The sequence below is a fragment of the Rhinopithecus roxellana genome, chromosome 13, assembly GCF_007565055.1.
Source record: "Rhinopithecus roxellana isolate Shanxi Qingling chromosome 13, ASM756505v1, whole genome shotgun sequence".
Lineage (NCBI taxonomy): Eukaryota > Metazoa > Chordata > Mammalia > Primates > Cercopithecidae > Rhinopithecus > Rhinopithecus roxellana.
The window spans coordinates 87,897,785-87,911,473 of NC_044561.1; the positions used below are offsets into that span (position 1 = coordinate 87,897,785).

At 40.5% G+C, this 13,689-nt stretch overlaps 1 protein-coding gene across 6 annotated transcripts in view; it reads right to left on the minus strand.

The window, feature by feature from the left end:
• Positions 1–13,689, minus strand: part of MACROD2 (mono-ADP ribosylhydrolase 2) — a 2,180,049-nt gene that overhangs the window by 644,067 nt on the left and 1,522,293 nt on the right. For all 6 annotated transcript variants that reach the window (XM_030915179.1, XM_030915177.1, XM_030915180.1 and 3 more), the window contains one exon: positions 479–509. In XM_030915179.1, the coding sequence (XP_030771039.1) occupies positions 479–509 (31 nt within the window). The remainder of the gene's footprint in view (positions 1–478; positions 510–13,689) is intronic.

The following is a 13,689-nucleotide window of genomic DNA, read 5'->3' on the forward strand; positions in this document are numbered from 1 at the left end:
GTTTATTAAAATTCTTCATATTTAGTAGAAGTCACTCTTTGGGCTTTTTTAAAATTGGAAAACACAGATATATGCATATGTATGCAAATTAATTTTTCTATTATTTTGTAAATAGCAACCATTTAATGATACTGCTAAACTCTATGTACATTATGCTTTCTACTGAGAAGAAATTTGATTTCATTAAAGAAATAGTAGAGGTCAATCCTACTAGAACCAAATCTTTTGTTTAACAAAAAACGTCAAGCCACGATGTATCAAATAATTTCATGTGATACCCAGTACAGCAAAATTCAAGAACACAAAAGAATCTGAATAGCCTCATGACATTCTTTAATGGGATTTGACCAGCATTTTTGGTCTCTTTAAATCCCAGCAAAATACATTCATCAGAGAACCCTCTTATTTTTTCACTTAATCTCTGCATTTAGCAGCAAAATAAAGAAATACAAACATCATCAAAATCTGTATCACTTACCATAAATGCCTGTTGAGATGCAGGGAAATGCCTGTGAATAAACCACAAAAATAACAATAAATATTAAAGAAACAAATCTACTCAACATCATCTATCTCAACATCTATTTTGCTTGATAATGGGATGCCCTCTACTTACATATTCAGAGCTATGAGTTGGAGTAGGGGACACTGGAAATGGAGATATTTGATTAGCTGGTAACTGTTCCCTATCAGCAGTTACATCAGCTCACAAGAACCAACTGCTAAGTTTTCAGGAATCTTGTGAAGCAATTGTTAAACAGCTATTATTAAGAAATTAAATTATATAAACCTACAATGAAATAAATGATATCAAAACACAGATAACCAATAGTCAGAACTCATCCCTTTCTAATTACTTTGCACATCTGACTATTACTTATGCTCTTGAGATTACGTATGTCTGTCATATGTGTACCGTGAAATACTACACAAGTCTCTTTTCCCAGCTCCATGGTACATGATGTCACATTAGTTGCTTAAAATCTGAAAACATCAATTAACATTCATGACCCATATTGTGAGACAGTTAAAATCACAGACTGGCTATGGATAAACATTTTAGGTAAAATTCAACAAAAGCATTCTGTGAAAATCAATCAACTATTTAGAATGTATAATAAAGAGTATTACATATATTATTATCATCATACGTAAATTGTGTGCTACGTGTTCTTTATGTCAGTAAAATTTAAAAGAAGCTTATATAAAACATACCCCTTTTCTGACAGCCAGTCTTTAAACATTTACCAGCACACTACTGCTTATGCTGTATTTTGCTTTGCCGTGTTTAAAGAATTTGATTGAAAAAAATGAATTGGCAAATGTAAATGTACATTTCACTCTAAATTACGTTTTCTAGCTATAGAAAGTGGTCTGGGTGTGGCAACTTTCTCTGCCAATAGATTTCGGTGTAAATTCAACCAAATTGTTTTACTCTTTCTGGTCTGTATTTTTCAATGGCAAAATGGAAATAATGCCCACCATACAGAAATGTCTTCTGGACTGTCGGTGGGAGTGTAAATTAGTACAACCTCTATAGAAAACAGTATGGAGATTTCTCAAAGAACTAAAGATAGAACTACCATTCCATCCAACAATCTCACTGCTCAGTATCTATTCAAAGGAAAAGAAATTATTATTTTTTATAAAACCTCTATTCCTACATTTATCACAGTGCGATTCACAATAGTAACAATATGGAGTCAACCTAAGTGTCCATCAGTGGAGAACTGCATAAAGAAAAAGATGGTAGATGGACTACTACTCAGCCACAAAAAAGAATGAAATCATGTGTTTTGTAGCAATATAGATGGAACTAGAGACCATTACTTTAAGTGAAACAACTCAGTCACAGAAAGACAAATACCGCATGTTCTCACTTTTAGTGGGAGATAAAAAATGAATACACACGGACATAGAGAGTGGAATAATGCATTGAAGACTCAGAAAGGTGGAAGGGGGCAAGGGGTGAGAAACTACCTGAAGGGTACAGTGTATGTACACTGTTAGAGTGATGGCTACACTAAAAGCCTAGTTTTCACCATTACACAGTATATTCATGTAACAAAAGTGCACTTGTACCCCCTAAATCTATAAAACAAAAAGTGAAAAAAAGAAATGTGCTGTTGGAATTAATGACAGAATTTTTTTTTTAAGTTACTGGCACTATATTAGAATCTAAAGGCTGCAGCTGCTATGGACCATAATGACTAACATTACTATTGAGGTCAATAATAATAAAATACCTAAGTCTTTTTTGTTCATATCTTTTGGTTAAATGTCTACTGCCTTTTATTTCTATTAACGCTATTACACAGCCTAAGTTTGTTTATTCCCAACTGTATGTCTGTAAAACGATATATGTTTTTTCTGTTCCTGTGGAAGCCTTTACTATTAATAGCAAATTCTACTGTTTATAAAGAGAAAGTAGAACAGTTTCTGGAACATAGTAGCTGCTCTTTTTAAATTAAATTTATGAGTCAATGCTTTGATCCCGAGGGTTCTTGAAGTGCCAATAACATCTGAAGAATGTTCTTGAGTGACTTAATCATTCAGTGATACAGATCATGAAGCAACAGTGTAACACAAAGTCTCTTTACAGGCATTCACCAAGACTACCAATAGGCGTTACTCTGAAAATCAACTGCAAGCTTACTGTATATTTGTTATGATTAGAAAGGACTCAGAGTTCAGGAATAGTGTACTTAAAAATACAAATTAGAGAGGATTAAGAGTCATCCCTATATTTGTGCCACGCCAGCCATGTTCCATTATACCTTTCAAGTGGGATAAAAGTGAGTTTACAGCTTGAGCCCCAGGAATTCCATGGGAGCAAAACATGTGAGCATCAAATATCTCATGTCTGGAGAGAAAAATAAATGTTTGAGAACTGCTGCATTGAGCCATCAAGGTGTAGGGAAGGTAAGATTTTACCTCTACCTTCTTAGAGTTTTTCAGTTGTGGCTGATAATTAAATTGACACAAGACAGATTAACAGGAAAAAAACATACAAATTTATTTAATTCAAGTTTTATGTGGCATTGGAGGCTTCATAAGAAAATGATGACTCAAAGATGCAGTTAAACACTTACATACTAAATTGCGCAAAGAGTAGTAGATTATGAAGATGTGACAAGGTAAAGGGGCTTGGGCTAGGGTAGTTAATTGGGTGAAGTAAGAAGAAAGACAAGAGTTAGTTTAACAAGGTGTGTTTGGACAAATTTCCAGTGGCCTCAACTTCCCATCCTTGATAAGAATGACACATTTCTGCTAGTACAGGGAGGATATCTTTCACGTGGAAATTTTTATCTCCTCCTTTTAAAAAGGACTGCAAGAGTGTTCTTTTGCATCTGCCCTTTTTTTAAGTGCCAAGTGCCTTTGACTCAAAATAGTCAATGTGCCAGAGGGGCATATTTTGGGTTGTATATTCTGAACTCTTTCAAAGGGAAAGTCAGAAGATAGCAAAATGCTTTCAACAAGATGGCCCACTTTAACTCACATCTTGGTGTCCTTCCAGTTTATAATGTGGGGCAGTTTACTGAAGTACTCTGAGTGCTGTTTTTTTCTTTAGTAAATGGAAACTCTGAGGCCTGCCTCAAAGGGTTTGTAGGAGGAGTAAGAGAAATAAAGAACATGAGCATTGTGTCTGAGAAGTAGTAATACCTTGATTAGTGATGATTCCTGGAGTGGATGCTGTGATGTCCACCAGGTTCTGTTGCTCCAGAGCAAGGCTTCCCAACCTCAGCACTATTGATATTTTGGACCAGATAATTCTTTGTTCTTGGAAGCTATGTGCATTGTGGGAAGGTTAGCAGCACCCCTGGATGCTACCAGCTAGATATCAGTAGCATCTCTCCAGTTGTGCTCATCAGAAATATTTCTAGACACTGTCAAATGCCCCCAGGGGAAAAAAAATCATCTCTGGTTGAGAATCACTGACCTGGAATCTAGGACCTAGAACCCAGCAGACAGCCTTCAACTATCAACCTTTTCAAGGACTGCCTCAGCTATAAAAAGCCACCTCACCCAAAATCATGTCCCTGCCCAGGACAGTTCACACCAATAACTGACCAATGAAGTGGTACAAGACCTGGCCACTGTGGCTTATCAGTACAACACTGAAGGGTCCTTCCAGCTTCAGAGTTCCTTACTGGGTCAGTAGGGTCCATCGCTGGGACTACATCCAGCTCACCTTCTCCCTCAGTCCACTCCTGCTTCCTTTCTCTCTTTCCCAGGTATTGATTTAAGGGCACTCCTTAATAAACATCTAGCATCCTAAACTCTGTCTTAGAGTCTGTTTCCTGAGAACTGATCTGGGCTAACTCCCTTTCGCTTCCCTCTTAGATCCAGCTATGTGTATCTTTCTTCCATCAGATCTAGCAGAAGAAAAACATACTGCGCAGTTAGTGACAAGTTTCATTTGCCTTATCTCTCAGTTCTATCTTGGAATCAATCATGCAACTTAGTAATTGAGTCTGAATGTATCAACTGCCTTGTCTGTTTTAACAAAGACAAATAGTTTCATCTGGAAATGACATCGTTGCCTTGAATGTGAAAGCAAATGGTAGTGTAATGGAGGATGACTTTGGTAATATTATTGCATTAATTCAAACAAAAAGGCAATGGTAAAGCAGAGATGGAAATAGAGTATTATGGAAAAAAACTCATTTGATGTAAAATAACTTCGCACAGAATTCATCGAAACTAAGCCTACTCCATTAATCATTTTTTATTACTCAAGAGAGAGAGACAGACAGACAGAGAGAGGGGGAGAGAGATTGAGTAAGAGCAAGTGAACAAGCAAACTAATGACTTTTGCAGCACATAATTTGTGTTCTTTGCCATAGTAAACTTCTGATGGGGCCATCAGAAGTGAGTAGCATGAGATTTCTTTATTTCAAAGCTGCATTTAATATAACCACCTTCCATGTAAATACTATCCCATGGAGGAATGATAAATTGTACCAAAACCCATGCCAGGTGTGCACATAACTCAGCAATCACCTCTAGAATTTGGAGAATGACTTTAGCAACCCAATTTGTGAGGCTCCAGATTCTCCTTCCAGCAAATTTCAGGAGCAATATGTCTCCATGCTAATCAGGCCTGAGCACCCAGCCATTAGAAATTCTAGGCAGACAAAAAAAAAAAAAAAAAAATCATCTGAGGCCGAGGCAGACAAATCGCTTTAGAGCAGGAGTTAGAGACCAGCCTGGGCAACATGGTGAAACCCTGCCTCTACTAAAAATATAAAAAATTAGCCAGGCATGGTGGCACATGCCTGTAGTCCAGGCTACTCAGGAGGCTGAGGTGGCAGAATCACCTGAGCCCAGGATGCTGAGGCTGCAGTGAGCCATGATTGCACCACTACACTCAAGCCTGGGCCACAGGAGTGAGACCCTGTCTTAAAAAAAAAAAAAAAAGAAAAAAATGCCTTAGAGTGGAGAATTCTTTCTCATGTGAAATTATTGATTGGGTCACCAAGTGGGAAATACTTCTATAGCCCAACATGTTGGCATCAAGCAGATTTGCAAAAACATTGAAATCCTTAAGGCTGTAGATTCTGTCCCATTCCCTTGAAAGTCTGTCTTCATTTCTTCTGTTTCTGTCTAAGTAATTTAAGGGTAAGGAAGGAAACGCTCCTCAGCCTTCTCTGTCTTGACCCTAACAGTGTCTCAAAACATATACAATAAACCCTAAGCCATCATCCCTACCACTTGCTTTTCTCTGACCCTTGATTCTCAGTTTAAGCATTCCTGCAAATGGGAATTTCTTTCTCTCTTACTTATCCATTGTCATCCCATCCACTCTTACACAGCAGTCTTACAGTCTGGGTAGAAAGGACATCACCTTCAACTCCATGGGAAGGGGCTGACGGACCTAAATAAGCAGCATACCTTCCTCTCCATAGCCACAAGAATCGAAAGACGAAGAGTTGATTGACCACCATTGACCTGTTGGTGTAAATTAACTGTAAAGTTCTCTTAACCTCTAGAATTTTTCAATTGCTTAGCCAACACATTCCTTACTGTTTAGTCAGTTTTAGTTAGATTTCCCATTATTTGCAAGCAAAATCATGCTACCAGATATACCTTCCATTTAAGTGTTTTTAATTATATATCACATTTCACTGACTCAGGCAAGCTGTCAACTGTAAGAAACACCATTATTTTGTGTTACTTTGTGGACCACTAAGAAGAGAAAGCTCCATCAGTTAAAACATAACACATGCTTTCTTACCATTTAGGATTTTCATTGCACACTTATTGAAGTTCCTATTGTTGATTTATGTAGATAATTTTTAAGCACATCTTCCTCCAGAGCATGGATAAAAAGGAGATAAATTGGTTGTTTCCTAAAACTTCCTCACATTCAGGATCCAGTACTTATGAATGACTTTTCAACTCAGAGTCATAGATAGGAGTTTTCCACAGTTTTATCCTCATAGCCTCAAGAATGATGGTGTTGCTCCAGTCCTTAATGAGTGAGCCACTGCTGGCTCTGCACTTTTCTTCCAAACCACTAACACCCTCTCTGAAAGTTTTGTGGTTAGCTATTTTTTCATGCCAGAGCTGCCAACAAAGGGTTTCAGACAACAGCCAGGACACACACCTCCTTCTCAGGCACCCCGTAATTGGTTGGTTAGCTGAAAGTCAAGGGGTTGCAGTTGTCCAGCCAATCCTCCAGAAATGACAACCAAATGTGCATGTGTACAGGAAGAGAAACTTCATCACAACTATGTGTGACTGTAAAACACCCCAAGTATAAGAGTTATGCTAGTTTCAAATAAATTAGAATATGAGGACATGTGCATCGTAGAAACAATGAAATTCAGAATATCATTCTTTTCCTTCTTTTTCTTTTCTCAGAGACAGGGTCTCACGCTGTTGCCCAGGCTGGAGTACAGTGGTGCAATCCTAGCGTACTGCAGCCTCAAAGTCTTGTGCTCAAGCCATCCTCCCTCCTCAGCCTCCTAAGTAGCTGGGACTACAGGCATTCGCCACCATATCTGGTTAATTTGTTTTTATTTTTTGTAGAGATGAGGTCTCACTATGTTTCCAAGGCTAGAGTCAAACTCCTGGGTTCAACTGATCCTCCTGTCTTGGCCTCCCAAAGTGCCAGGATTCCAGGCATGAGCCACTGTGCTTGGCCTCATTCTTTTCTTTACATGTTGGTTATCAGCATAGTGGGTTGTGCCATCATGCCCTTAACTGGGATGTGGTATACTTCAGCACTTTCAAACCATGGTATGCCTAACTCTAGGAGTCTGAAAGATATTTTGAGGTGGTAAACAGATAGACATTACCCATTTAAACGTGATATTTACATTTTTCCCAAGGCTTCATCCCTCCTTCTATACATACCCTTTACCATATAATTTTGCACTTCCTCTACAATAGGCTGAATGTTTGTGTCCCCTACAAGATTCATGTGATGAAGCTCTGGTCCCACTGTGGTGGTGCTTGGAGGTGGGGCCTTTGGGAGGTGATTAGGTCATGAGGGTCGAGGCCTCATGAGTGGGATTAGTGCCACTAGAGGACATTAGAGGCCAGAGAGCTACCTAGCTCTTCTTTCCACCACGTGAGAATACAAGGATAAGTTGGCTGTCTGCAACTTGAGCCCTGAAAGAGGGCCCTCACCATAACCTGACTATGCTGGCACCCTGATCTTAGATTCCCAGCCTCCAGAACTATAAGAAATAACTGTTTGTTGTTCAATCACAGTCTATAGTAATTTGTTATGCATCCTGAACCAAGTAAGACACTCCACGAGGGGAGTTGTATGAATGCAATGTTGTGTCCATCCCCTAAATCCATACACTGAAACCTAATTCACAATATGATGGCATTAGGAGGTGGAGCCTTTGGGAGGTAATTAGGGGATGAGTGAATGGGATCAGTGCCCTTAGAAGAAGAGACGTGAGGGCGAGGATCTCTTTCTCCACCATTTGAGGCCACAGAAAGAGGACAGGCAGTCTACACACCAAGAAAAGAGCTATTGGCAGACACCAAACCTGCTAGCACCTTGATCTTGGACTTCCCAGCCTCTAGAACTGTGAGAAATAGAAGTTGTTTAAGCCACTCAGACTATGGTATTTGTTATAGCAGCCTGCGCTGACTAAGACAGAGGGGATAGATTTTTCTTCATCCCACTGATGATAGACTTGAGCATGTGACTTGATTTGGCCAATGGGATAATAATGGACATGACATTTAGGTTTAAATTTTTGCATTCCTGTCTTTGGAGGAGAACAATGAGAAGACTACCATGAGAACATGCCTCATGTAGCTACTGGTCCAGGGAGGCTGAGAGATAAGTGGAGTAGATGCAGTAAACCCAGCCTTTGATCAGCTGTGCGCCAGCCAACCCATAGCCATGTAAGCAAGAAATGGTTACTATTGCACATTACTGAGTTTTTGAGTGGCTGGTTATATAGCATTACTGTAGCAATGACAATGATATAAATATGCTAAAACTATAAGTTATTATAATCTATCATAATAAGTGATACTTGTTTTCCACCTATGATAATGATACAAAGTTTCCTTTGAAAATAAAATTGCTTAAAGAGTCAGTTAGAACATTAGGTAAACCAGAAGATGGAATGTAAATGACCAAAGTTTGGAAAATACTGATGCAGGAATTAAAGATTTGACATGGAAAGCACGAGTACATGGAGTTGGAGGCTAGCCTAGATAGCATAGTAAGACGCTCATCTCTGCAAAAACTTTAAAAAATTAACCAGGCTTAGTGGTGCATCCCTATAGTCCCAGCTACTTGAAAGGCTGAAGTGGGAAAAGTTTAATAGTTTCAGTTTGAGGCTGAAGTGAGCTGTGATAGTGCCACTGCATTTCAGCCTGGGCAACAGAGTGCCATCCCGTCTCTTAAAAAAACACAAGGGTACGGTGGCTCATGCCTGTAATCCCAGCACTTTGGGAGGCTGAGGCAGGTGGATTGCTTTAACCCAGAAGTTAGAGACCAGCTTGGCCAGCATAGTGGGACCTTGTTTCTATAAAACATACACAAATTAACCAGGTGTGTTGGCATGCACCTGTAATCCCAGCTATTCAGGAGGCTGAGGTGAGAGGATTACCTCAGCCCAGGGAAGTTAAGGCTGCAGTGAGCTATAAACCTGCCACTGCACTCCAACGTGGGTGACAGAGTGAGACCCTGTCTCAAAACCAAAACAAAACAAAAAGAATATGGGTGGCCAGGTTGCATGTTACAGCATGGAAAAGCATGGGAAAAGTGGGGCCAAGCATGACATGGAAAGCACTCACAGCTGGGAGCTGTGTTTTATCCCCTCTGGGAGCCAATGTTATATCCCCTCAGCACCTCTGTATCCCCATCTGTAAAAGGAGCAGAGCTGGCTACATGGCTTATTTGGCTATTAAATTCTGTGATGCTATAAAACAGCCTCTTATCCTTCTCTATAGTACAAGATAAAGGTGATAGAGAGACAGGCAATTTTATAGTATTCTGAATGCCTCACAGTGTTTGGACATCTGAGGCAGCAGCATTGCAGCAATAATAGTCATTTCTTAAATTACTGAAATGTGCTGAGCACTGGGTTCAGAGCTCTATGTGCATTATCTGATTCATTCCCATGAACAAGTCTGTGATCAAAACCAGATTGCCCGCTTTCTATAAACATGGAGAAGAGAGAAGCTAAGAAAGAAAACTCGTCCAAGGTCACAGAAAGGAATACTACAGGATTTCTTTATCTCGTAGAAAGAGTAATTGATTCTATTTTTTAATTATACAAATAATACATGAATACAAGGCTCAAAACAAGACATTCTCTTACAGCCACATGCTTCCTCTCCTCTAATTCACTGAGAACACTCTCCTTGAGGCCTTCACTGCCAAAAGTAGAGTGAGAATCCTTCTTCTGCATTCATTTACATTTTTAAAGACTAAATAGTGTCATGTCCTCTTCCTCATCTCAACCCTGTAATCACCTCCCATCGTACTTTAATAAAATTCAAAGTCACAACCATGACCTCTAATCCTTGCTTCCTTGGCCCCTCCTTTCCACTCTTCCCCTGCTCTTGAGTTCCAGCCACATTGGTCTCCTTTTGTTCTTCAAATGCACAAAGCACGATTCTGCTCTGGGGCCGCTGGCCTTGCTGTCACCTCTGTCTTGCACACTCCATTTCCCAAATACTCCCTGGTTTTCTCCCTTGTTCCTTTTAGATCTTTGATCAAATGTCACCTCCTCAAAGAGGTCTTCCTAGCCTCCAGCTAAATTACTCTATTGCTTAGCCTGCTTTGTATTTCTTTACAACTGCCATCACCACCTGACACACAGTTGTTTGCTTGTTCACTGTCCCCCCAACTTCAATTCCTTCCTTCCTGAGATGCAAACTCCCAGGAAGACCTTTGCTTTGTTTGTTGCTGTATCACCAGCACCTACAATGGTGTCTGGAACTCAATAAATATCTGTTGAGTGGATAAATGAGTAAATGATTAAGCTATAAGATCTATACAAGCATAGCCATATTTTTCTTCTACACAAATTGGAGCTTACATTGGTTTTTATGTTCTGGAACTCACCTTTTTTCATGTAGTAGGTTTTAGGAGATCATTCAATGTCAGTGTATATCGATCTATCTCATATGTTTCTAATAGCACATTCTAGTCTATGGCATGATTATACTATGTTTATTTAACTCCTGCCACATTGATGAATATGTAGGCTGTGTGTAAATTTTGCTGTAACATGCAACCTGGCAACCCACATTCTTTTTGTTTTGTTTTGGTTTTGAGACAGGGTCTCACTCTGTCACCCACGTTGGAGTGCAGTGGCAGGATTATGGCTCACTCCTGCCTCAGTCTCCCTGGGCTCAGGTGATCCTCTCACCTCAGTCTCTGGAATAGCTGGGACTACAGGTGCATGCCAACACACCTGGTTAATTTGTGTATGTTTTGTAGAAACAGGGTCTCACTACGCTGGCCAGGCTGTTCTCTAACTTCTGGGTTAAAGCAATCCACCTGCCTCAGCCTCCCAAAGTGCTGGGATTACAGGCATGAGCCACCGCACCCTTCTGTTTTTTAAGAGATGGGATGGCACTCTATTGCCCAGGCTGAAATGCAGTGGCATTATCACAGCTCATTTCAGCCTCAAACTGAAACTATTAAACTTTTCCCACCTCAGCCTTTCAAGTAGCTGGGACTATAGGGATGCACCACTAAGCCTGGTTAATTTTTTAAAGTTTTTGCAGAGATGAGGGTCTCACTATGCTATCTAGGCTAGCTTCCAACTCCTAGCCTCAAATAATCCTCCTGCCTTGGCCTGCCAAAGTGCTGGGATTCCAGGCATGAACCACCATATCTAGCCTTATAACCAACATTCTAGATGTTTCTACCTAATGTATTCTGGTAGGATACATTCCCAGAAATAAAATTAACCCACTTAACCATTAGGTTAAAGAAAAAGCACATTTAAAATTTTAAAAATACTACCAAATTGCTCCTCTTAAAGTTTTCTTTCAGTATAAAATATTTTTAATAGTGGAGAATAGTCAATAATTCAACGTGGTAAAAGGATGCCATCTCCTTCAAAAACTGCATTCAAAAGTGCAAACACTATTACAGTGCCCGTCTCACCCACAAGGCTAACTGACCCAAAGGCCAAGGTTATTTGTAGGAGACTGTGAATGAGATCACATAGAAACGGCCAGTGAAGTGTTTGGAGTGCAGTGTGTGAGCTCACCGAGGCACTATAATTATAAGTAATAACTTGGTTTCTTTTTGTTTTCTTCATTATACCTTTGAAAGAGCTGTCGTAAAGTCATTTATTGCCAGCTGCTTTCATGTTTACAACCATTCGACTCCATGCAGTATAAAACAAACTATTACATGGCCATGAATAGTAGCAACCCTCTTTCAAACTTTTTATTTTCCGAGAAGACAGCTGGATTAGTTTCACCACGAATTTATTAGGATGCAAAATGTTGGAACTAGCAAATGGAAGAACTTGATTTTTGCCTGGGCTTGCTTGTGTGACTTGTAGGAATGTTTTACTGTAAATTATACATATGTGAAAAGGAGAACAGGTCTCCATAAACCTGCTGAACCCAAGAGAATGTGCATTCTGTTCTAAAATGTTTACATCTATAAACTCCCTTTATATAGAAGCAAAGGGAAGAAACAAAGATTAAAAACAAAACAAAACAAAATCCCTGCTCATATTAACAGCGAATCAGTTGTGCAATATGAAAGCTTCTACCGGAACAAAATGTTCCCCAAATGGTGACCCTTCAATGACCTTAATCACCTCTAATTTTGTAAGTATCCCCTCTCCATCTTCCTTGTAATTAAGGAACACATATCAGGCACATTCTGCATACCTGGCACTAAGAGGCGGGAAGTGCGGGGGATGCCCTTAGGTGACTTTGCTGGTGCAGAGCCCGAGGAAAATTGACATAAGAGGCAATCTTTTCAAATCCCCTGAGAAGTAAATTACCCACTCAAGACTGAAAAGCCCACAGATCATAGTTATTGCCAGGCCTAACTGACCCTGATAGGGGGGCCTCCTGGGCTGAAGAAGGGGTTTAAATGACAAGGAGAAGCCTCTTGCGCACAGGAATTGGGGACAAGAGCACAGGGCTGATTGCAGGAGCTGTGGAGGACAGATGCACCTGGGAGCATTCCTCAGCATAGCTCTAAGGGACACAGTTGGTGCCTCATCCTTCTCCAAGCCCATGCACCCTGTCCATGATCTGGCCCCCTCACAGTGACTGCCAGAGGACTGCCCCCTGGAAACTGGAGCTAACTTTTCTAGTGCACACAGAGCTTGGGAATCAGATGCTCCCCAGGGGCAGCCCTTGACCAATGACTGATGGCTGAGGAATGGGAGGGTGCAAATTCCTTGCCCCTGCCCTGGTGGGGACAATGTTGAAGGGTGACCTTCACCGTCTGGAGAGCAACCCCATGGCCTTGGGCAATCACCTGGGATTTGCCCCAATACTCACTCTTCCTTTCACTCTTGCTTCTTCACATCTCACCTGTTGTGTTTCCTGGGACCACTTCATCACAAATCTCTTTCCCCCAAATCCTTATCTCAGAGTCTGCTTCTGAGGAAACCAAGCGAAGGCATTTGATATTATTTCCCTCGGTGTGGCTGGCAGTAGAGCTTTTAAAGTGAAATAAACCTACAGGGTTATTTTGGCAGAACCTCAGAGGAAACAGAGCACTTGGTCGTAACCAGATAGTTTTGGTAAGAAGGAGAAGGAAAAGCAGGTAAATCTTCATAAAGCCACAAGCAGGAAGAAAGGCTCCCCTGACACCTGGCTTAAAACCCAGGAGGGGCTGCCAAGGACAAACACCTGGGAAAAGATTCAGCGAGCGGCCCCTTAAGAAGGCAGCGTTCCTTGGGACTCTGTCTCTCGTGTGTCCAGTGCCTCTGAAGGGTTTTTAAACAAATCCAAGTGGAGGTTATTATGGATTCTTGGTTTTGAGTCAATCCCTGGTTTTCTTAGTAAGTTGTACCTTCCAATATCTCTTAATTAGAAAGTTGAAGGTCTGACTTCCAGGAGAAGCATTTAAGAAAATGCATTCACAACAACCAACCAATCACAAAGCAACAAACATAGATGGTCTCAGAGACAACCTCCCAGTTGATATTGCTGTTGCTAGTTCCCAACCCTTAACAGGCTCGGGTGGTGAGGGGGCCAAAGAACCTAGGG